This window comes from Sturnus vulgaris, chromosome 3, assembly GCF_052056855.1.
Source record: "Sturnus vulgaris isolate bStuVul1 chromosome 3, bStuVul1.hap1, whole genome shotgun sequence".
Lineage (NCBI taxonomy): Eukaryota > Metazoa > Chordata > Aves > Passeriformes > Sturnidae > Sturnus > Sturnus vulgaris.
Genome location: NC_142245.1, coordinates 64,499,002 through 64,524,744, shown reverse-complemented (window position 1 = coordinate 64,524,744; position 25,743 = coordinate 64,499,002). Strand labels below are relative to the sequence as shown.

The following is a 25,743-nucleotide window of genomic DNA, read 5'->3' as shown; positions in this document are numbered from 1 at the left end:
CATTATTTTAGAGATGTTTCTGTCATTAGTGCTTTCAGAGCACCTCTTCCATTCTCCCTCTCTTGAGCCTGACAGCCTGTGCATGCCACCATTCCTCTATGGGGAATTCCTGGTTAATGGGTCTCCAGCCAGGCATGAGTCTTCTGGGAGAAAGTACACAAAGGTGTGGAGCAGTGGTGGGACTTGGGTGCCAGGAGGACCTCGGAGCAGAAGGAGCTGCCCACCTGCATGGGATGAGTGTGGGTGGCAGTGACCAGGCAGCTTGCCCTGAAAACACCTCGGCTTCATGGACTGCAGAGGTCGGGGGAAGCAAAATGAGACAAATCAGAGACACATTCAGAGCAATGCAAGAGTTTGAAAACCAGGGTGAGGAGTCTATTCTCAATGCAATGGCCTCTGCCTAGCCTTTTAAAGGGAAAAGGTAAGAAAATTGGAAACTGTTCTTTGCTTTTGGATGCTAATCTATTCTGCTGATTAAAGTGCTCAGAGGCTGATTTTCTGTGTCTGTCCAAATTATGTAAAGGCTATCAGACAGACATCGAGATGCCTCATTTCAAACCTGGGCTATGCGCTATTATTCTATTGATCAAATATGGCAATAATTTCAGGCTTAAAACATTTTAGGGATAAAAATGGGTGCTGCCAATCAAAGGTAGAAAGTGCACATGCTTTCAAAGAACAAGCTGAAAGAGGAATAACAGCAACATGTGTAGCTAGAATACATTATGGATTACCATCGTCTTGCACAAAGGCTAGTAAACTCCAAAAATGCAGCAACCTACAGAGCTGATAAAAGTCACAAAAATGTGCAGATACCTTGGTTTGTCTAATTTGTGTCTTTCTAGCATTGGTAGGATGACTCACTGGATTTAGCAACTGCTTGTGAAGATGAACATATTAATAACTTTATGCTGCAGCTCTGCCATAAAATGTAATCTTTTACAATTCTGTATTCTCAAGTGAAATACAAGCTTAGAACCAGAATAAAATTACAGAAGATATTTGAATTGTTGGCTTATGTTCTTTTTAAACCTGTGTTTATACATTAAAATATGCAACTTAACTAGGAAAAGAATATTCTCTTTCATCCCTATCCCTTCCCCAGTGTGTACAACTCTCTACTATAAAAGACATATTTAAATATGGGACTACCAGGAGACTTGTCCCAGGTAATCTGTGCATTATATTTTCCCAAACATAAATTTCTATTTTTTTTCTCATCCATAAATGCTTGAATATGAAAACTTATGCAGACCACATCTGATTTAGTGGTAAAGAAACCAAATTTGCATATGTAACCCACAATATTAGTAAACAATGGGATAGAGATCCTTTCAGTTTTGATAACATTAAACAGATTTAAATAATTAGAAAACAGAGAACAAGGCTTGCCTTGAGGACATAGTAAATATAGCCCTAAATATTTACATCCTATTTTGAACTTTTCTCCGTGGCTTTAGGCATTACACTAACCTACAGAAAGGTTAATCTGAGTACTTTGAGGGCCTGTAGAATGATATATAGAAAGTGACAGATAAAGCATCAACTGGAATCAGTGTTCCAAGGTATTCAGATGGTGACAAACTACTAGACTGAGCATTTTGTTTCTCCTTGATTTTAATGAGACAGTTTTGCAGGCTGTGTCACTTACTGGAGATATTTTTGCATTTCTGCATTAAATATACTTGCAGATTTACTGAAATAATGGGGGAGAAAAATACAGCATTTTTAGTGTAGACAAGATCCAAATTGCTAATTTCTAATCTTATTGAAATATTTATATTTTATGCATGAAACAATCAATTTAGTTTAGGATATTCACTAGCTTTAATTTTTTAAAAATTCTTTTCTGGGCATGAGTAAAAATTCAGAAAATAACCATCTATTTTCTGCCACATTTAGGGCTTTGATATGGCAATATTTCCATTTATTACTTTAAATTATCTCTATTTGTAAAATAACTCATGGAAAAATATATGCTCTCCATTCAGTCTTTGCCATGTAGCCTTTGAAATTAGTTATGCTCTTGATAGATTTAGTGTATGAGTGAAAGCAGTGTTTGTAATTTATTTGTAAATAGATTTACAAATTGTAAAAATATATTTGTAAATATATTTACAAATTAATTATATTTATAAAAGTCCTAAGACCATAGAAGAGAAAATTAAATGTATTACATATACAAATATGAGTATGATATTATATGATATCATATCATATCACATCAACACAATGCAAACATAAATATAAATATAAATAAATATATATATGCTGTGATACATCTGTATCTATCTATAGCTCCATTTGGATTCTTGAATGATAATGAACTACATACACCCTTATCTCAAATGCTTAAAACTTGAATGTGCTTGCACTAAATAGTCAGATATCACTGCAGAGAAAGTCAGAGTTCAATTTCTTACCTGCTTTTTTAATTTCAGGGACAGCTGTCTTCTCATGAGCTTTCTCCTTCTTTCCTGTTTTTTCTAAGATTTAATTAAAGAGAGTAATTTAATGTGCTGGAACTCTGAATCATATACTCAAATATGCAGTCAACCAAGTCCTGGTGGGCACATGCTGAAAAAAATGTGACTTATTTGGGAGTTCAGATTATTCCCTTATAGCACTCGCACCCAACTAGCCACAGAGCAATCAGCTGAAAATGAAAATTAATCAGTATGCATCAACTATGGATGATTTGGACCCTTAATAATTCATCAAAAGTTAGGCAAAAATCATCAGTGCATGAATGTGGCACCTTTTAGCTTAAGTTCCAGTAGCAATGAGATCATTAAAAATTAATGAATGACTTAAATATTTCGCATGAAGCAACACCTTAGTGAATTTTAGATGCTTTCTGAAAATGCATGATCGAAATATTATTTGATGGGTATTGTGACTTTGCAGCTAAGTCACTTTAAGATTCAATTGTGATTCTATAAAATAAATAGATTTACACCACCTTCAGAAACTGATATATCATGAATTGAGTGATATCTTCCATGAGTTTTGTGCATTACAATATAACTATGTGCTGTTATATATGGACTGTATTAAATTGTTTAAAAAGCCCATAGATGGCCACCAAACAGGATATTTATTTTGTCAGAAAATTTGTTTAGGAAATATTGGATGCTGAACACATTAGACATTAGATACGGAAGAAGTGGAAACGTGCAAATAGTGACTGAGCAACCAAGAGAAGGACAATACAGCCAAAAGCATAGTATTAACCTAACAGAAAACCATGGGAAATGAGCCAGAAGTGTGAATAAAGCTGAATGAGGCCAGTAAGAGACGTTTCCAAACCATACCTTTCATCTTAGTTTCAGTCGTAGTCTTCTTTTCATCACTCTTTTTCTTCTCCTCTTTTCTCTCTAAAAATAGAAATTGAAGTTCAGCTAGCTACTTTTACACAGAAACACACAAAACCATGTATGTATGTATGTACATATGTATGCATGTATATATATTCGGGGAATCCACCAACTGCAATATCTTCAAGATTTGCTAAGCTGATCACTTATTACCAGCAGGTCAGAAATACAGCTTAATACCCAGAGAGTGAATGTGGTGCTAAGGATAAAACTGGAACAAACATGCACAGCAGATTATTAATTAAATGCTAATTCAAGAAACTGTGCTCATTAACCTGCTATAACTAGGAGTTTTTTGTGGTGAGTCAATAAACATGCACCTGTTCTGCTTCTTCTGTAAGACTGGACTGAATGATAGCAAAATTTGCATGTGTTACTTGGGAACAAGAAAAGCTTGCATATACAATATACCTTTATAACACTTTTTATTAATTTAATCTTTGAAATTGCCCTTACAGGACTTCTGTTATTCATGGACAGTTGTTGTTAAAGTACCATCTACAAAACAACATGACATTATTTCAAAAGTATCTTTCTCTATTTTGGCAGTTATTTGGGCAACAGTAGAAATAAGGAGAATACTTTTTTCATTTTTTAAAACAAGCTACAACAATTTAATTACTTATTTCATGAATGTTTTGAATTAGAAAATTGAGAGTTCAGTAAAGGACATGAGAAAGTTGTAATTCTTATTTTTCCTTAGGGAAATGAATCTCCTTTTTGACAGGAAAGAATACAAGAGTAAAAGAATAGCTAATCTAAGAGCTTTTTAATTGTTCATCCATGAAAAGCCAAATTTGTTACCTTCAGTTTTTGCTACATTGGGTATTGTGCTGTGTGGGTATTGATATAGTTATTGAAACTATAGTTTTCTTTTTGTGATCTTTTATCGTTACAAATGTGGATAAGAAAGCAAGATTTATTAGCTTACAAAAGATAATAAGACTTTATTATCTTACAAAAGATAATAAGACTTTAAGCAAGAGTCTTTTCTTTAATTGAAGAATATTTAAGGTATAGGAATATTTTCAAATCCAAGAAACAAATATACTCCTGTCCCTTGCATAAAACTAACAAGAAGATAAATGAGAAAACAAAAACAAACTTACTTTTCACTTCTCTGGGTACCACAACAGACTTTTCTTCTGCATGGAAAAAAAAATATACAAACAGGGAAAAAAAATTAAAATTTGTACAACATCTTATCTAAACCAAAAGAAATATGTGTGTTTGATTTTTGAAAAATTGCAAAATTGCTGAGTTTATAGAGTACCTGAATTCTACAATCTGTCCACGTTGATTTCATGAATAAAGTTAGTTTGCCTGTTGTGGAGGCAATGTATTTATCGATATTCAGTATCTCCTCAAATGATACTTCTGCTGATTTTCTGACAATGGATTTAATATTAAGCATATAGATGTGTTCCACTTGTTTTAAACAGATTTGTTCATGTGTTTCCTTTGTTATTGTCTTCAGAAAATTCTCACATATGTTCTACAGAATGTTTCAGACTTTTATGTGTTTAATTCTTCCTGCTGAAACTCTGAGCACACTACACTTCAAGCTACAAATTCCTCTGTGTTGTGAGGTTTCTTAGGTATGTGTAAAGCATCAGAGCAGTGCTCATCCTACACTAACTTGTTTGGAACTTCATTTTCTTGTATACTTTAATATTCTTGTTATTCTCTCTTTCTCTCTCTCTTGGTGAAACACTTCTCCAGAGACTTGTGCTAGGGACTGTGCCTGTCTGGTCGAAATGGAAGTCTCTTCAGCTTCAGATTTCACAAAGGCTCTTCCACAGCTCCACTTTCCTGTGCCACCTATGACTCTTCAGTGGATTATTTCCATATGCAATGTAGATCTCCTCTAATTTCTAAAATGTGGTTTAATTATTTGCGTACTCTGTCTGAATTAACCAAAACCGTTAAATATACTAAGTGCATCCTTTACTGACAGAAAAGAGCTTCCTTCTGTCTTCCTTCCACGAGACTTAACTCATAGTTAAGTGAGTTAAGAGGCTGAAGTGCTGCTAGGACTTCCATACTGTCCATTTTTTTTTTCTAAGTGCCTCAGTTCTGGTGAGTTAGATTGATTTTTTTGGTATCTTAAATTTCTGGTGCTAGGCGATTCACAAGAATAATTTGTAAGCCAAAGGTCCTTACAATAAGATTGTAGGGACACATATTGAGAAAACAAGAAAATTACAGCCTAAAAAATATTCCAGGTTGGAGCTTTTCAGCTCTGTTCCCAGCCGATAAGCTGGTCCAGTTCAAGGCTAGGGAAAATTTCTCCCAGAGTGATAATTTAGTCAAAATTAAAAGGAGTGAATAACAAAGATAAAATACCTGTTGTGGTGCATGACCAGGCCCTGAGAATGGGGTATCTCCTCTCTAAACCAATCATCTTTCCTCTACTCTTGAAATTACGAGTCATACTATAAAACCAAGTGTATTTCTGAATAAACTTGTCTCTTTCTTCCCTATCATGAAAGTCAACCATGTCACTGTACATCTTATTTCCGCCGCAGTAAAAGGGTTAAAACCCCTTTCCACGGCTACATGAGATTCTCTTTAATCCAAGACTATTTATGCCTTTGAACTTGTAGCATTTTGCATGCCTCTGGGGCCTAGAAAAACCCACATGAAATCTGCCTTAAGTTGCATGGCAAGGTTCAGAGCCATTTACATCTTGAAAACCACAAACTGAGGCATGGAGCTTTGAGAAGTGAAGCTTTGTATGGAAGATGTACAGGAAGTGGCAGGAATTTTTTGCTGCCAATAACCCAAAGATTCTGGCTGCAGAATCTTAATTGCCAAGTCATTCCACCAATTAATCCCACAGACATAATTTTCTTCCATCAAGCTCTCAAGTTGTATTATTCAGACTTTCCAGGCATCTTTGAGATGTCTACATTTGTTATGAAATTTCTGGGGGATGGTTCCATAGAAGTATTAAAGGACTGTGGCCCCTAATTCCCAATTACACTGCCTAAATGGAAGGTAAGCACTCTGGCTCAAGTCTGAGAAAAACAGTCACTGAGCTTCCATTTACATCTCAGCTACATCTAACTCCACCAACGCCCCAACAGCTACCACTGAAAGAAATTTCTAAATGAAAACAATGGACTTGGTAAATGGGTATTGTGGAAAGAGCTATTTCTGACTTAAGGAAGTAATCCCATTTCTTGAATAAATTTATTTCCTCTCAGTTTAAGCAGCTCACATTTAGAATGTTGCATCTGAAGCATATATTTAACACCAGTAAGACTTATAATTTCTGAAGCAGTAAATGTAGTGGGCTCCATGCAGATATGTACACAGCTAAATTAAGAGGAAGAGCCAGTAATTAAATAGGAACTTAGGGAGGTCTTTTGCACTGTAAAATATGAACCCCCATCTGTTAATTGAAAACACTTACTTTTTTAGCTAGGAACAGTTACAGAACTACAAAGGGCCAGCTGCATAAAGAGGGATCACGATATGCACAAATTGTAGGTTACACAAGCAAACACAAGGTGCTTTTGAGGATTTGCCATAGACCACAATATGAAATTCAAGTGCAATTAACTATTGAAAAATCTATTGTTATTGCTACTGCTTCTTGATAATGTAATTAACAGGAATTTTTCACCAGTAGCATTAATCCTGAGCCACATTTCATGGGCAGTGTAAGACATACGAGTACAAAAAAACCCTCACATTTAAAAGCCTGAAATACATTTACAAGAATGAAATAGGGATATATGCAGCTGGAAGAGGACATGACAGAATCAGTCAGCAAGGTCAGCAATGGACTTTTCATTTAGTCAAGTTTATTTTCTGTAGACTCTATACAGAAGTGGAGCTTTATGTAGTATAAGAAGTAGTCCAGAGAACATGAGTATAGTGAATTAAAGAACTGATGTACTACTGAATGGAACATTCAGGTAAAAAATTTTTCCTGGGTGAAAAATAAAAAGAAGTAGCATAGAATAATTTTCTTGCAAAGTGACTGGATTGAACAGAACAGCCCTTGAAGTAAAGACACCTCTGAGATGGAATTATTTAATTTTTATTAAGGGATGAAGGACTGAAGTCAGTAGAAATACAAGTAAGATTCAACAAAGACCAAGAAAGGGGTGTTTCAATCTGAATTTCATCCCCCCATCTTGACAATGTCTTTGTCTTATTCTCATTGGAGATCAGCTAATTTTTGGACAATGGTGGGAGGGGAGATAACAGAAGCATGCTAATAATGTGGCACTTGAAATCAGGCCTGGTAAGACCAGTGTGCTAGTCTGCCAGTGCTGAGTGGAATCTAAATTTAGGGATGAACATGAGTTACAGGGCATAGTGTCATGGGAATGCTGCACAGGAACTGGAAGAAGAAGGTGCTCTTAGAGCTTCTTTACCATATTGCTCCAGATGGTCCATGTTCTTATGGAAAGTTTCATTCTGGAAGGAATTGTCAGCTCATCCCATTCTGTCTGAGAAACTGAGGTAAGCAGGGAAGCAAAATATAGCCACAGATTCCTTCTGGTGGAGAGGCATGCATATAGCAAACACTAACTAGTGGGACAGAATGCCAGAAGTTTGGAGATGTTTTGGTTCACATTAGATTTCTGAAGTTCAGATCCTTATATGAGGCTTATCTGCATTTATCTAAACCCTGTTGTCAGGAAATCTCAGGAAGAAAGCTCATGTGAGAGACTTCGGATATTTATTGCCTGACTTTGTGAAATGCTACAGCTTTTCTTGCTTACAGATTCTAGTCCTGGCAGAACTCAGGAGCAGCAGAGACACATGTATACTCACTGACATACAAAATAGAGCAAAACAAACATTAATTCAGCTTTTCCTGAGAAACCATAATTCAGACTGAACACAGTGACTTCATTCCGGATAAGACTTCATTTCATTTTTCTCCAAGCTGCTCTGTACATCTTAAGCTGTCATTGGCATAATTTTAAAAGATCATTCAAACAAAACACAAGCTGCATTTTTAAAATTTTGTTTCCTCATTAATTTTGAAGGGATTACAGTTGCTCTTTGTTTCACTTGGTGACTGAAATCCTTGCTCTGTTTTGCTCAATAAAAGTTTTGCTGTTTATTTCAGTGGGAGTTGGATATCCTTTTAAATTTTAAAATAACTAATTATATCTCCGTTTTTGATTATATTTCTTTTCTTTCCCCTTGGCCTGTTGCTTAGAGACTTACAATGACTTGTCAGTAGCACTTTTGATTCTAAACCATTTAACACCCATTCACAAAATAAAATATCCTACGGGTTACAAAGCTTTTGGAGAAACGAATAAATAATGCAAGGAGGTATTTGTGATTAGTTTAGGATGTCATGAAACCTCATACTTTTAAGATTAAATCTAAATTTCAAGTAAAAATTTACCTTAGCTCTCTCTTATTAAAAAAAATCTCTTTCTGGAGTGAGTTGGTCTGGTTACTTTCTCTATGAGAAATAGTTCTATCTTGAGTCAGCCAAACTACTGAAACGCCAAGAAAGATCGAAGAAACTTAAATAGTATTAATCTAAAGTTCCTGAAATTCTTGCAATTTCTTCTGTTCACACACAAACACATACATGTGCATGCACACATGCACACACATGCTCTCTCTAGCTTACAGGTGATTGCTTAGGCCCAAATGAAGTGTATTTGCAAAGCTCTGTTTAAGTGACACCACCTTTTTGTTCTGCAGAGTAATGAAATACAATTTCTTTTCATATTGGGCAAGTGAAAGACTCTTGGGGCACACAGATCACTGGAGATATAGCACATCCTGAAGGCCTAGGCAATCTCTCCAGCTCGACTTTGCTCTTTTGAAACTGCTTCACTGTTTTCAAATCCCAGTCTGAAACTCTATTTGGCAGCTGTGAAGATTGCTTATGGAGATATTTTTAAGGTCTGCAGGATCTATGCAATAGAAATATCATGCTGGAAATTCCTAATGCTTTCATGTGACCTACATAAATGTTTCTTATTTCTTCCTGTAGTGATTATAGACTCCTTTTTCATGGCTCTGTTGCATTAAGCACCAGAACTCTTTGTTAATTGCATGGGCCATATGTCGCCCTCCCTAAAGAGCATAGTGTGGAGCTAAGTAATAAAAATACAAGTGAGATGAAACCAGAGTAAACAGGGCAAGTCAGAAAAGAGGACAGACCAACTCCCATAACAAGACCAGCAACAGAAACTCCACTGGACAATGCTCAATGGTAAATATGATGCAAATATGATTATGATAAATACTTAAATTCCTAGGGGAGCACTGATTTTTATGGTACAACCTTTACTAGTGACAGCCAAACCAACAGAGCTAAGGCAGCTGGGCTAGCCTTCTCCCTCCTTGTGACTGACATTTCCTGGACAACAGGAATAATGTCAGGACCAATTCTGTTACCAGTGCTGGGAAGGGTTTTGCTGATACTTTTCATGTGGCATGCTTTTGAGCAACAATGCCTGAGCTTTAGTAATGGGATCAGAAGGTTATGCAGGACCTCTTTTGTAAGAGTTTCTTTTTTCTTTCCAAAGAAACATGGAAGTTCTGCCTTTGAAAGCCCAGATTAACTTAATCTCAATATGTATTTTCCATTTGCAGGTGCAACATATGCAAAAGATAATTGTTTTTCTATAACATTTAAAAAACATTATGAAAAGCTGAAAATATTCTTCAGAGGTATTTGTTTGGTTTTTTTGGGTAGACTTTGGTGAATGCTTATTTTCAAAAGCATACTCTAACATTTCAAATTGCATAATTGTAAATTATGAGAAAATATAAAAAAGTCTAATCAAAATACCCATATATTTATAAATATTTTTTTTACTTTAGTAAGCTTTACTCTCATGTCTGTTTCACTTTTTGTATTTTATGATAGAATAAAAACAACACAGAAGAGCCTCATGTCATTAAGGAAAATGTCAAGGGCTTTCTGAAACCGTGAAGATTTAGGGTTTTTTTCATCATTGCTAAATCATTAGAATTTACTGCTTTAATGTCTAATTTAAATCATTAAATAGCTCACTTTGAAACCTTCTTCAGATTATTTCAAAGGTTTTATTGTCTTCAGAACAGACTCATGGAGATATAAGGCCCATATATCTCAAAAAAACTTGTTATTCTGTATATACAGCAATGCATTAAAGCTAACTATACTGTTCATCTGTTAACCTAGATTAAACCTAACCCATTGTGTTACAATATTTCTAATAGGAATATTTTTCTTTTTTTTCTGTTTTTCTTCTCCCTTAGATTAACGTTTATCAGAAAAATGGATTTTCATCCACAGCTCATATCAGTGTTATTAAGAATATTCTAAATGGGGAGAAAATTTTCAAAATTGTGCCATTTGTAAAGGGTTCTGTTGTGTATTGAATCACGATCTCTCACTGAAAGGATTTTTTTGAGGGTAATTGACTCTACAGTATAGAAGAAAAACAGAGGGTTTTTTATAGAACAATCCATGTACAGAAGAGAAGGCAGACATTGACAGACTGTACAGAAGCAGATTGATTTGTACAAGATTTATACACTCCTGTACATCAAGGGAGATTTGTCAAAATTTGTATTGACTTTAGTAATTTAGATATTCTTGGTTATATCCAATAATGTTATATTCATGGACAGAAATATAGACTAGAAATTCTTCTTAAGACAGTCAGATAGTGTACATTCTATATAATAACATAGATGCAGTTGCCAATTTAGCCTCCACAGGAGTTTTGGGGGAAGTTAAACACATTTCACAGCAACTTGCTTTATTACATTTTGCAAAATTTGTAATTAGAGGATTCAATGACCTAGAGAAAATACTTTTTGTCCCTCATAGATCCTCTGAAGATGCTACAGAGATTTTTTTTTCCCTCACTTAATATCACAGATACCATCAAGATGGCAAGGAATGGCCAGTATGCTTCAGTCATGGAAGGGGGATATTTCAGAGCTTGTCATGATTCATTAACAGATCAGAATTGTTATGCTGATGACTCTTCCATGGTAAATGCTCTCCCACTCAAAGATACAGGAACAGATTTTTAGGACAATATAACTTGGAAAATCATACTCAGATATAATGCTGTTCAAATGTTTTTTGTGATACAGTGCTCTTCAAAACAGTAAAAAGCATAGTTCTCCTTGAGATCATATACCATGTGCATTAAGATTCTTTCCACCTGGAGAAGGATTTTGAAACAGGCTTCTCTCAAAGGTGCTGTGATCTTGTGAGAAGGCAAAGACATGCTATTCTGGAGCAATTAACATGAAGATTCCCTGATAAGTAGCTAAGCCTCTGATCTTCGTTTCTATGCTTGTCTATCTGCAGTGTCTTCCTGAGTGATTCCCCTGCCATGTCAGAGAGGGAAACGTGGGGGGACTGTCAGAAAAGAAAGTCCTTTTCATGTGAATGTGGAAATGGAGGAAGGTAAAAGCCGTGTGAGCTGTGCAAAAATTCAAGACCTGAGAGAGAGAATCACAGAGAATCAGAACACACTTCAGAGAAGTTTTAGGATGTCAGAGGATAAAAAAATAAAAGAAATCTAGAGTTAAAAGAGGTGTGGAAGACTACAGCCAAGGAATAAGCAGCATATTAAAGTCAACGTTCAGATAGCCACGGAGAACTGATCTGTTCAAATTACTGGTGACACCAGTGCCCTGACATGGCAGCATCAGTGTCAGCCAAGCTGAGAACACTGCTTCCAAATACTTGTGAAAGCTCCATAAAAAGATAAGATAAAGAATTTAAAATTAGTTCTTTAGTTCCTAGTTTACCAAACAAGGTTTCCAAGCTTGAAATACAAGCAAATGTTCTATATCAATGCCTTTATCTTCACAAATTCCTTTACCTTCTTTCTCTTGTTCACCATTACAGGATCCTATGTTTTGTTTTATTATTCTCTTGTGTTGGTGATCTGAAAATTCAAACTCTTCATTGAAGTTTTAAGGTAAGATCTTTGAAAAGGCCAACCAACCATGAAATAGGAGAGCAATGATCTGTTCTTTTCTTTCTGACCAGATTAGTACAAAGCATTTTGCTTTTTGACCATGAGATATCTGAAAATTTCAACTCATACGCACACTTCAATGCAATTTATTGCTTACTATTAGAACCTAGTGTATAAATTGAAATTGTCTTAAATATTTGCCTCCTTTTCAAAAGATTTACTGTGGAGCTGAAGGAAGAGAAAAAGGCAATGACAACATGAGAAAGTTTGACATTTAATGCATAATAACAATATGCTCTTTTTCTAAGGCCTCAAGAATTCAGCATAGCATAATTCTACGGGACATTGGATACTATCCTGGAAAAGCATTCTATTTGAAGGTATCAAATAATCTAAAAATTTTAGATATATGTGGCACATACACACCACTATTTCCACCTTATCAGAAAATAAGAATGGTCCAAGATTACCTAAGGCAGCAATGGCAAAATAGAGCTATACTGAAAACATGTCAGTCTAGAAAAAGAGTAAGATCCTTTCAGCCTTCACCAGCTGCATGATCACATATATAATGTCTGAATATCAATATCACTGAGTTGGAAAGTCTAGGATGTAAGTAGATTGGTTTCATAAATTTTCTGTGTGATAAGCGTTCTGTTACTTCCTACAGTTTTACCTTTTTTTCAGAGCTGGTTTCTTATGTCAAAGGCTAAGCCAGTCCTTGATGCTATATAAAGTATATTTTTCAGTTAAAAAAATGCTTCTATTTATTCTCAATTGTGACAAATTATGATACTATTTTCAACTATATTTATAAGAAAATCTTTTGTTTCAATCTGTCCCTTCTCCTGATCAGTGATATTTAGTGATGTGCCAGTCATAAAGGTATCTGAGCACTAAGAAGTCATATCATATGCAGATGCTTTTTCAGCTATTTTAAACATTTAAATTTGTCTGCCTACTCCTCTTTTTCCTTTCTGACATTGTGCCAAATATTCTCATAAATTACCTTTTTTTTTCCCCTAGGGCTGAAATAAAACTTCAGGGTTTAGGGTTCCTTGAGGCACTATGGCATATTTTGTTATATATGGAAAACACAGAATAGCACAACATAAGAGCTTTTCATGCTAACGTTTTGCAAGTAATTCTGCCTTCTTAATTTCCTCCAAATCTCTTGCATGAAAAGTATTGTGTCCTAGTGACTGGCCTTGAGCCTTAAGGAGAATTTAGTTATATGGTTCTGAGCAGATAATGTCCCCCAGATTTGTTTGCCAAATGAGTGTCTAATTTACATTCCCAATTACCTGAATTGCATGCATAAATGAGCTAATGAAACACACAAATGTGTAACTGGTCATAAATAGTAATTTCTATGTGCAATTGCAGTAATTGCATGCTCCTTATGATTTTGAAAATCAAGAATCTAATGTTAATTTGATGCTAGTCTTCTTGTGTAACAGTTATATTTAAAGATTAAGTTTATCACTCAGCAAATGTGTCAGCCTTGTTCTATTATGTCTTTTTTCCATTATGGTTAATTGACGGATAACAGAGTTTAACATTGCAGGGACTTCTTTCTGCTGATAAGCAGGGTTCAAACATTTTCCTAAAATAAGCAGGACTGCAAATCTATTTCTATACTGTCTCAAAATAACCACAATTTTATATTCCTCTAAACAGCATGTTTAAAAAGAAATAATCATTTGAGGTAACGAGATTTTGAGGAAAGACACAATAAGTCACATAACTATTTTTATCCAAATATTTTGATTCACAATATCTAATTAATCTAACACTTTGTTTCAGTCATGGGTCTTGGCAAAACCGAAGTCTCGTTTTCTGTTTTCAAATGCAGGAAATCTTGTAGCTCTTGTTACTTATTCTGCTGCCACCCCACCTGTTTTTCCCTTAGACTGCAATTGCTTTCTGTAACATAGAACTTAGACCTCTATGAGAGAAATTAGCGAATGCTGTGGTGTGACTGAAGGACTCACGTATCATATGAAAACTGCTCCATAATTACACGAAAAGACTCAGGTGTTTTGTACTATTAAATTGTACTGTGTAAAGACCAATAACACATATTGCAGTTGTAGTTCTAAATCATTATAGTTGCATAGTTCATTTTAAAATTAAAATTATTATTTCAACCACTTTACAGTAATGATCAGACTAAAAACAATATAATTCAATTTCAGCGATTATGTTTTAATCTTCTGAATGTAAGACCTGACTTTATATTTCTCTTTCAGTGGTTTCAACAATAGTAATACAGTTGATAAATGCAGAGCCAAAAATATTCCATTCATTATTACAAATAATGCACAGAAAAATTACTGAATGACAATAGCTGAAAGAATTATCCAAAGTATATTAAGACGATAATGTTGATTATGATTATAGTTGGATAGCAAGTTATGGATGAACGCCATTCAAAGCATTTTACAGATTAGGCCTCAATCCTGTAATCTGTTTCACTCAGGAAATCCCCCAAACCATCTGTGAGACTACTGTGAGGAATATTTACATCTTGTCATGCATATGTCAGTGTGTCATTCATGTCCCAGGCCTAGCAATGCGATCAGTTTTGTAATATAGGTTATATTTACCAAAAAAAATTAACAAAAACCCATTAGAACAAACAGTCAAGTTAAAAAGTAGAAGCCAATAAAGGTGGGAAAATTCAAACTTGCCTTCAATAGCTGCTGGTTTCTTTCTTGGACTGTGTTCTAGAAGCAGACGAGGTGGTACGAATTCCTTATGTCCTGCACCTAAGAATACAGGTTAAGAAGCATAGAAAATGTATTCACCAACAGGCTGAGCACTTTCACTGGGAGGCTGAGCTCCCTTCAAAACGGTTCATGTTAAAAATATTACAGTGTGCATAAAAGCTAATATCTTTCAGACACTATAAGTAGGAAATGTATTTCTCAACAAAGAGCAATTTATTTTTAAGAGTCACATTTGAAACCAATGTGACTCAAACATATGATGAAATGCTACAGTTCTGTTTTTCTTCCTTAGACTCAAAAGAGAATGATAATACTACGATAAAAAGGGTACATATTCAAGATGCCTCTTCTACAACAAAGTCTTATTTTCATCTGTCAAACAAATGATCTTCAGTTTTTCCCTTAAGTCCACTTATTATGAGCTCTGGGAAACACCACTAAAATTTATGATGTTTCTCATCCTTAAGGATTATTCTTAATTAGCCAATGCCAACCAGGTCATGCATTGTAAACACTGATGAGATTCTGATTCCAGCTGCTGACTGAAACACCTCTACTTTCTCTAAGTGTTCACCTGGGACTTTATGTACTGTCTTAGCCTATGTGAAGATACAATGTTTTGTACAAAACACTTTTCACTACATTTCTCCGCAGATTCACGAGCATAATTAATGTACTCTTATATTACTTATGCTTATTTACTAGTTTATTACATATTTGCAGTCTCCTTATTTCTTTTTAAGTTATTTCACTGGTACTTAGTCTCAGTAGCTATCCTGTCACTGTCATTTGGAAAGTACAATTTTTGGTGACCTGAGAAATAAAATTAAGTAGTTAAATATAATATTGATTCAGTCATATGTGCCAGCATACATTCACTGCACCAGAGTCCACATGCAAACAGACTAAATCTGTTAAATCTCAGCTCCAGCTTCACATCTGAAACTCAAAGCCATGCCTCATGCTTGGTGATAGACTCAGAAAAGAAATTAAGGTTTTAATGGGCCTTGGAAACTGCAGCATCTTATTTCCCCCTCTCATTTTGCAAAGGTGTGTATACTCATGGGGAATGCATGAGAAAAACATCATCTTAAAGACAGCAGTGGGATTTGAGCATCGTGGACTTAATGTTATTGCATCCCATCAACATATGTACAATTTCAGGCACATCATTTGCAAGCATGTGGTTCAGTTCATCCAGCAACTTGTATAAAATATCGAACACAGAGCTGCTCAAACTTGACGTGTGCCTGAGCCACTGACAAAATGTTACTGCATTGATAAAACCAATGTATTGAAGGTGCTTTGCAACAAATTATAATAATCCTAGATTTTCCATGTATTTCCTGTCTTGGCAATAAACCCAAATGGATATTTACTGATCTCATCACAGAGTAACTATAGTCCTAAAATGAATGTTAGGCAAACTTCAGGAATCCAGATGTTTACTCATGATTTTCCAACCACTTTATGTCTGAAAAAAAAATGATCTTGAAGTTGCAAACTGAACTAATGAGCTACTGATTACCTCTGTTGCCAATCAGAATAGAAAAGTTATATTCATAGCCAGGTCAACACACAGAAACTTGAACAACTGAATTTCCAGTTCAGAATGTAAACAAAAAACAACATAGCAATTAATGAAGAATGAGTAATCTTGTTTTTCCTTCTACATTTGATCAAAGTCTGAGAATAAACATTAGTTCTTTTTTTTTTCATTTTTTTCTTTTTTTTTTTTCCTTTCCAAAACAAGACCACCTATTCCCCAGTTAGAAAAAGTGATAACTTTTATAACTTGGATGAATATTTCGTGTGAAAAAGGATAAAGGGCAGTCGCTCAGAATGTTGAGTAAGGAAGGATAGTCACTAATTTTGACTGCTGTGTGGTATCTACAGTGTGGGGCAATGATCTAACTCCTCTAGGTCAAATTGTAGGCTGGCCCCATTATCTTCCCGTGCTTTGTTGTGGCAGCAGTTTTGTAATGATTGCACCAGTGTGCTCAAAATGCCAGTATGATACCACTTATTGCTAATGACTTGTCAAGTTCTATCTTATAGCTTTACAAGTTTTAAGCAAATCATTTATTTCATGCAAATTGACCACACGATCCAATCTGAGAGTGTTTTAAGTTTAAGCTTCATAGATCAAAAACTTTCCCTTAGGCCAAAATGTTTGTTCTGAGCAGGTTCCCATCCACTCTGATAAAAGGCTTCTTTAATGTTTCCATGTCTTATTAAATGTCTCTCTATTCACTTTGATGGGAATGTAAAGGACAGTAAATGAATAAATATTTTATCTGTTCTTTTGATGAAATATATTAAAGGGGATAACCTAAGTCAAATTTCTTTTCTTTTTCTTTTCTCTCCTCTTTAACTTATAAAGCACAAGTGGTTTTCTGTAGTACAGACAACTGATAAATAGAAATTAGGAATTGGCTTCAACAAATCAGGCCATTAGTATTATTGATGTCTACTATCTTGACTCTAGCAGTGGCCAGTTGGACACATATCCATGATGTAAATGAGAGAAAGTCAAGATGTTCTTAATGCTCTCAGTGGACAATCAGATTAGTCCATGAATTGCAAGAAGTTGTTATCCAGATTACCACTATTATTACTGGACATACACTTATCTTACAGCTTTAAAAATGCAGCCACAAAAAGCACTGCATAGTTATTTGCTTCTCATTTCAAAAGTAGCCTTCATTTTACTGCTATGAGATAAGCTACAAAGGTTCATTTAAACTGCTTAAAAAAAAAAAAAGGGTGTTGATTTCTCCAAAAGACATAATTGCAAGCACAAAAATGTGCATGCATTTCTATGCCAATTTGTCCCTAGAGCTGATCCACAACTTTTCCATGTGTCATCTGTCCATGAAGTTGTGCTACAGGTATCTCCTTCATATATGATATTGTAAACAGCTTGACAACAAATTACATCTGATGAAAACTGAAAGAGGGAAATATTTGGGATTCAAGCACATGGGAATGATCTCACCAAGAGAAAAAGTGTCACATTAAGACACGAGTACCTTCCTCCACAGCCTGAAAGGAAAGAAATAGTCTGCAAGGATGAGTAGAAAGTTTAGGACTCTAACTAGGTAACATGAATAATTCATTGAAAATCAGCTAAAGACCTCAAGCTCTGGGAAAATTCTGTCATCAGTGTTTATCAAATTGCTTGAGATATCTGGAAGAAATTAATCCTGACTTGGTTTATTAATATTTTAGATTTTTTATTGCATGATAAGGAATACGAGACAAACTTTAATTACCTTACTTTTCTCAATCTAGGAAATGTCTTTCTGTGTACGTCAAAAATGTCATGTTTAAATATTGTGTATAAATTGATTTCCTATGATAATATCAAATTATGTGAGTTTTCTTTCTTTCCTAATCTGAGTTCAATTTTTCTGCAGCAACCTTAATAAAGTGTCTAAATATAGCTTTCTAGATAAAAAGATAAAATACTTGTAAATTTTTATTATTATTATTATTAATTATAATAACAATATTGTACAGGCATTTCAGACAGATGAATTTTCTAAATGGATATGGAGAGAAATAATGCCATCACAGAGTGCAATATGTGGAAATACAATTCCTATGTCTGTTCTTTTCCTCATATCCATATACCAGTTACTTAAACAGCAGGAATCCTACAGTCCAAGAGCACCAACACTTTGTTACAGTTTCTCAGTGCAACAAAATGTCTTCAGATAAATCTCCTTCTGCTCGGCTATGACATCATTCTCTAGTGATAGTAAAAATAATTCAAATCAAGTAATTTTCTTTGCAGAGTCATTTGTTATGAAAAGTAAATTCCAATCAAATATGTAATGAATTTTGGAGCAAGGCATGGATCAGCAGAATGAGGCAAGACTGCCAAATATGCTTTTAGAGGACTGAAAACATAATGGAGTCCAACCATTTTGCCCAGGCTTCCAGTTTTGATGTGTAAGTTGATACAAGTTAAGGGTGAGTCTCTTCCCAGCTTTCAGTCATTACTCTCCAGACATTAGGCTGTGACTGTTCTGGGGAAGGGTTTCTCTGCTTAGTACGTGTGCATGAAAAACCAGGACCAAACTGTTTTTCATTAAGAAAGAACAGCTAAGGATCAAGAGGTGAGATTGTGTAACTGTACTGAACAATGCAAATGCCCATTTTCTGGAATGCATTGCTCAAAATAAAAGACTGATGCCCCATATAGGCATTCTTTCCTGAGGAGCACAGTGTGACACAAGGATTTCATGCATAGTTGCAATTAAAAGGTGCCTGGGAACATTACTGGGCTCTGGAATTCAGACATAAATATCCTCCAACACATTTTTTGGATAGCCTCTGACAACTTTGACTTGTGCCAAGCAGCAGTGTCTCAAAAAATTCATTGGCTCAGTTCAGGAATCGGCAGGATCCAGGGACCACTCCTAATAGATAGCTGAGATACATCCAGCCCATTTTGGCCTTGAGGAAGTGCACTGGATGTGGATCTCTCTATGACAGAAAAAATCACCTTTAGAGAGAAAACAATTGAGTTTGATTTAGTAATCTAGATGTGACCACATAACAAGATTACATCAAATGGGAAAAAACTGTCTAAACAGGATTTTAATGACCTATTTGAAACTGAATTTTTGACAGGGGAAGATGGAATTAATGGATAACAAAATGAGACTTTTAAGAAAGTATATTTTAGTAGGCAATATATATTTCAGTTTTTTAATTGCACTCAGGATGTGGTCCTTTTTTTAATGGTTAATTGCCCAACAGAAAGTGAAACTGAATTTTGAATAAGGTTGATGATATTACTTAAGAAAAACCTATGCTACAGGATCTTCAGTGATTACCAGTAGCATGCAATCTTTTAAATTTTAATATTATGTCACACTGACTATCAGCCAGTTTCTTTTACAATGCATAAGAAAAGAAGAAAAGATTACATGAGTAATGACAAATATATCTATCTAGCTATGTTCCACTATAGCTATGTATTTAAAATCCACTAACAATATAACAAATAATTTTGGAACACCACATAGAGTCTAACTTGCAAGTAAAACACATTATTGTGAGATACTCCCTCAACACACAATGAAACTAGGCCTATACAAATAACCTAACAGCCTTGGGAGTCCATCCATCTATTAAGCTGAAAGCAAGGGCCAGTAGGTTAAAACTGAGGGTGTAGGAAGGAAGGAAGGATGCAGATTGATATTCTAAATTCTCTTTTGAAAGGGAGTAAGAGGAAGGATTAAATTTCTTTTTTCAAGGCCAAACAATAAGTAGCAGTAACTTGATAGCCATCTATTTTTAATACATAAAGATTTGAGTTCACCTCTTGTTGATGATGGATTCCTTTATGTGTTTTTATGTAGTAATAATAAAATATATGCTATATACATGTGCATGCATGAACATATAAATACATATCAATCTTTATTTAGAATGAATCATAGAAAGGTTAGGGTTTGAAGGGACCTTGAAGATCATTTATTCCCAAATTCCTACCATGGTTTAGTGATGTTTCTGTGCAGAAAATACTTGATTTGGTATTTAAACAGGTGTGACAATCATTGTTGCAGACTCCTGGAGGTTGTGTGAACATCAGTTGCTGTGTTTTCACTCAGACACCAAATCCAATTAAAGCCACAGTTGGGAATTTGTTTGATATATTTTTTCTTTTCCAGTACATTTGTATCTCACACAACGTAAGTGTACATAACAAGTGTACAAATGAGGCAGGCAAGAGAGGTGTGGGTAGAGCTATTGGTATTTTGGGGTTTTTTTCTGTTTTAGTTTAAAGTGAATACTGTGAATCTAGAAATGCATGCAACATATTTTAGCTGCATGACAGAGCTTGCAGTTTTATCTATTTACAAAACCATATCTGTTGGCTACTCCCTTACACAGATTTTTATCACAAAATCCCTCTATAGCTCAATCCATATTTGTGAAAATTCTTCTAATTTTTATGTTCAGAAGACTGAAGTCATTAAGGAGTTAAGAGCTAAGCATTAACAGTTTTGTCATTATATGTTAAGTAAGAAGTCACACAGCCTTTCCTGACATTAAAATAAAATTGAATTGAAAAAATTGAAAATTGAATTTGCTGCTTCTACTTCCTCCCATCATTTATCATGGGCAGTTAGCAGGTAAAAATAAACCTACATATTATGCTTAGAAATATCGAAAGTTGGATCTCAAAGAACTAAGTACCAGGACAGTGAAAATTATGGGTTATTGTGTGATAATGATGGGTTATTATATGCATAGACGAGTACAAATGGACTGTAAAGGCAGATTATAAAATGAAAAGACATATTCAGTTTTTCTCTCTCTCCCCAAATAACCTTTAATAAATTGGTATCATATACAATGACCCCTAGCATAATTAACATGAATATCAGGAGTTGGCATGGAAGCTTTTTTTTCACAATATGAAGTATCCAATTAAAACAGACAAGAAAACACGGCAACCAAATACTTACAGATAACAATTAAATAGAACAGAGGGACCTTATGAGCTGTTATAATGAAAAGTAATAGACACTGACTATGCCATGTGAGCACTCCTTAGTAATTTACATTCTTTGTATTTGGTTTATCTGTACATATCATTGTTTCAACCATCCTTGGTCCAGCTACATCTAAGAAACATTCAATGCTCAAGTCAGAAAAGCTAAAATTGAGTGCAGCAGGAATGCTAATGCTTTATGTTGTCTTCAAGAAAGAGTGCATATGCCAGTTTTTGCAAAACAAGAAGAGCCTAACATGGATAAAATCAAATTACAGATGAAATTACAAATTGTGATAATCTCTTACAATTACAGATATTTGTGGATAATGAATGTATTTAATCTAGGAATCACTGGAAGTCAAACTAAATCCAAGTACCTCTGTCCCCAAGCCACAAAGTTTTTCACATCTCTGAGTCTTTTTGCTAGATGAGACAAAAAAATGTTAATGATCATGTTACCTGTCTTGTCTATACTTGACAATCACCTAAGACAATGAATCCATACTCATTTTTCAGAAGTTAGAATTTCAATAATGCAGTCTGAACCTAGAGGGAAAAGAGCTGATAGGTTTTATTAGATCAAATATCAGAGATGGGCCCAAAGGTGCAGAGGTGTTGGCTCCTAACTCCTGTTTATTCACTCCCACTGAAATTGCTAGGAGCTAAGTGCTATGGCTGTTCTTATGAGAAAACTGGAAGAAAAACCTGCAATACTGGAGATAATCATTCTTTTAAACCAATAATGTTTTGGTAACTATTGATTCTTCTTTCCCTTTAGTTTTGCCAGGGAAGATACTCTATCCTTTAAAGAAGTTATTTTTAGGACAAAGGGTCCTGAGATTCATTGCCATGGGTTTTAACCCTTGTGCTCAAGGCATCCTCCATGATTTTTTGGATAAATGACTTAACTTATCATGTCTTTCCATTGAATCTATAAATAAATCTAACAGAAATTTAAAAAAAAACTTTGGATATTGTGAGCATACAGCAACTAAAAATTTGCAATCTTAAATTCTATGAAAGTGGAAGTTCTAAAGGTTGAGCTTTTGTTCTGATGCAAAAATTGTTTAGGTTTCTTTTGTTTGAATCACTTGGATGGGAAGTATCTTCCACATTTACTCAAGAAAATATTTCTCTCCATTTCTTCTTTTACCGTTTCATTCACTCCCAAACACTATAGTAACTGGAATGCATTTTTTTCCAAGTGACACCACTTGTTTCCTTGATTGAGGCAACAGTTTCTCCTGATAATATAATTTGAAATCTTACATTAAACTTGTCATTTCAAGTCTTCATTTGAACAAAATTCTTGCTTGCACGTTTGCAAGATATTTCTTGAATGTATGTAGGCTCTTTCACTACCAGACATTTAAAAGTTAACTTTCAGACAGTTATATCTAGATAAGTCACCCAAGGGATCCGTTTATAGTCAATGGAGAGAAATTGGTACCTTCAAAGGGTGATTCATCTTTTCTATCTTAGGCATCTTTTTTAGGATGAAATTGTCCTCTGGAGGCCTCCATTTCATATCACTGGCTATAAAGACAGCTAAAGGTTAAAGTTGGGCAATTAACTTTCGGGTATCTAAGTGAGGTGCAATGAATTGCAAACATTTTATTTTGCAGTTGTCCATAAAGATAATGCTTCATGCCACCAAAATATTCCAGTATTCCAGGACTAAAAGAGCCATGCATAATTTTTCACACTGTAAATAGTATCTGGTAACAATAAAAAGGATTTTGTTTTGAAGTCTAACAAAAAATTTTTAAAAAAGAAAAAAGCATAAAAAAAGCATTGCTTCAGTGTAATATGTGTGGGCATTGAACATCTTTTGAAATCTATGTTATTTACTTTGTCAGATAATACTATGTGTATTGAATGACAAAGTGAAACAATAGGAAGGAAGAAGGAAGGTGAATTGTCAGAGGTGGAATAGATGAATTAAATTCCTGATGAATTAAAGAAATAGTTTTGACTCATTATAGGTACATATCTTAAGTTACATGTCTTTTTGACAGGGCAGATACATACAGGAAGAAAGATGAAATCAAAACAAAGATGCACCTGAAGAGAGAATGGTGAAAGGATCTGCCACAGCTTACAGTCCTAGTGGCTGCAGATGAGATGCATAAGTAGGTGGGCATAAAACAAGGCAGAGAGAGCATGTGTTGCTTAGGCCAAAGCTGAACACCCTTCTGTCTACTGCATTTCATGTTCTCAGAGCAGAGGAGGTGAGGAATTCTTGCTAAGCTGAAATGCTTCATGATGAAATGTATCTTGTGAAAGTACTTGTAGATCTTTTCTGTGCTCTTTTTATCTATGTGATATGGTAAACTGGCACCATTACTGTTGTTGAAAGTGAGCCTCCTCATTTTCCAGCAAAGACAGCATAGAATTCTATATTGGGATGAGAAGAGTAGCATCTAGTTTATCAGTAGAGATATAGGCTTCTCCTTTTTAACAAAAAATGCAGGAGAAAACTGAAAGCTCTTCTTAGTGATGTTTCAGTGTATTCAGCATCAGGAGGTGTTTAAAGGCACATGGTATAGATGTCAGCTATTTTCCTTATCATTAAAGCTGAGCGAGATTCAATGTATGGTGATTAACTTCCCTGGGAATTTTCAGAATTATATTCTAACAGACACAGATTCATTAGCTCAATTATAATTTTAGAGTTATATAACCTGGGTCTATAAAACCTACTGAAAGAGAAGATTGTGGGTTACCATGTCTCATCAGAGACAAATATTTGCTTACAACCCATATAGGATTGCAAGGATTAGCTTTACTGAAATGGTTGGCATTTAAGATGCTGTTTAGTTTTAGCAACTCTGTGATGGAGCCTTGACTCCAACTTACTCTGACAATGTCCCTGTATTCATTCCAAGCGACCTGACCCTGCTTTCATCTCTTGTGTATTTCCTGTTTACACTTGAGTAATGACAGGAGTTCCTTGTAGATCCATGCAAGTCTCTTGCCCTCTGGTTTCTTGCTCGTTGAGATGCATAATTATTGAGCCTGGAGGAAGTGATCCTTGAGTATCAACCAGGTCTCTTGGATCCCTCTTCCTGCAGGATCTGTTCCTGTGGGATTCTCCCAAGAAGATCCTAAGGAGCCTAAAGTCAGCTGTCCTGAAATCCATGGCTGCAGCCTTACTCACTGCCCTGCTTCCTCCTGCCCAATGCTGAACTCCACAATCTCGTGGTCACTGCAGCCAAGGCAGCCCCCCAGCCTTCACATCCCTGACAAAGCTTTCCCTGTTTGTCACTATGGGGTAACCAGCACACCATTCCTTGTGGGATCCTCCACTACCTGTCACAAGAAGTTGTCATCAATTTACAGGAGCTTCCTGGACTGTTTGTGCCTCGTTGTGTTACTTCAGTAGATATCAGGGTAGTTATATTTCCTCACAAGAACCTGTGCCTGGACCTTTGAGGCTTCTTCAAGCTGCCTTTAGAATGCTTCAATTTTTAAATTTACTTGATGTAACATCGGTATCTGTTGTAACAATCTTAAATGGAAATCAATTATGACAATGAGTCATTAAATGCAATTGCTGTTTTACAAAGTCACTTGCTAAACTTCTTTTTACTTTTTAAATAGGAAAAAGTTTGTGTATTATTAGCTGTTTAGGAGAGGGTATTTTTGCATTTAACTTTTGGCTTTATTTTCTAAATAGCTTACTTTTCAAAACTAAAGTAGTTGAGTCTTCTGATGATCCTCCATTGAAATCACCCTTCATTTTGAAACTTGTTTATTGAACTATGTGAAATGTTTATAATACTAAATAGTAGTAATAAAACGTAATACAAGTGTGAAAATAATTTCTTTAATCTCTCTGCCTTCACAGCTTAAATTGGTTTGTTTCCATTAAAATCAATGATTTAGACTCATTTACACCAGCAAAGATTTTTGGTTTTCTCTTGTATCACATAATTTTGACCCTCAGAATGTCTTGCAGTGAACTATCAAAGAAAGGCATCCATTCCTTTCTGCAGAAGCAGAATACCACACATTCCCTTTGTAGCTGTTTCCAAGAGAGGGAGTAGTTTGAAATTTTTTGGCCAAGTTACAATGAAGTGCCATAAGAGTGTTGACAGATGCAACTTCATGTGCCAGCATCTGGCTCTGATTCACAGGGGGATGATATAAACTGGGAATAATGGATAGTTGTTTTGTCTCTGTGG

At 35.1% G+C, this 25,743-nt stretch overlaps 1 protein-coding gene and 1 long non-coding RNA gene across 2 annotated transcripts in view; one reads left to right on the top strand and one right to left on the bottom strand.

Annotated features, from left to right (window-relative positions):
• Nucleotides 1-25,743, bottom strand: part of TRDN (triadin) — a 216,100-nt gene that overhangs the window by 108,116 nt on the left and 82,241 nt on the right. The window contains exons 12-15 of the mRNA XM_088161865.1: nucleotides 15,001-15,072; nucleotides 4,487-4,522; nucleotides 3,315-3,377; nucleotides 2,424-2,486 (exon numbers count right to left, since the gene is read on the bottom strand). Of these exons, the coding sequence (XP_088017991.1) occupies nucleotides 2,424-2,486; nucleotides 3,315-3,377; nucleotides 4,487-4,522; nucleotides 15,001-15,072 (234 nt within the window). The remainder of the gene's footprint in view (nucleotides 1-2,423; nucleotides 2,487-3,314; nucleotides 3,378-4,486; nucleotides 4,523-15,000; nucleotides 15,073-25,743) is intronic.
• Nucleotides 89-23,781, top strand: LOC148224386 (uncharacterized). Its single transcript, XR_015802505.1, has 4 exons — nucleotides 89-421; nucleotides 12,235-12,307; nucleotides 18,839-19,017; nucleotides 23,575-23,781. It is a non-coding gene; the product is annotated as an uncharacterized LOC148224386 (long non-coding RNA).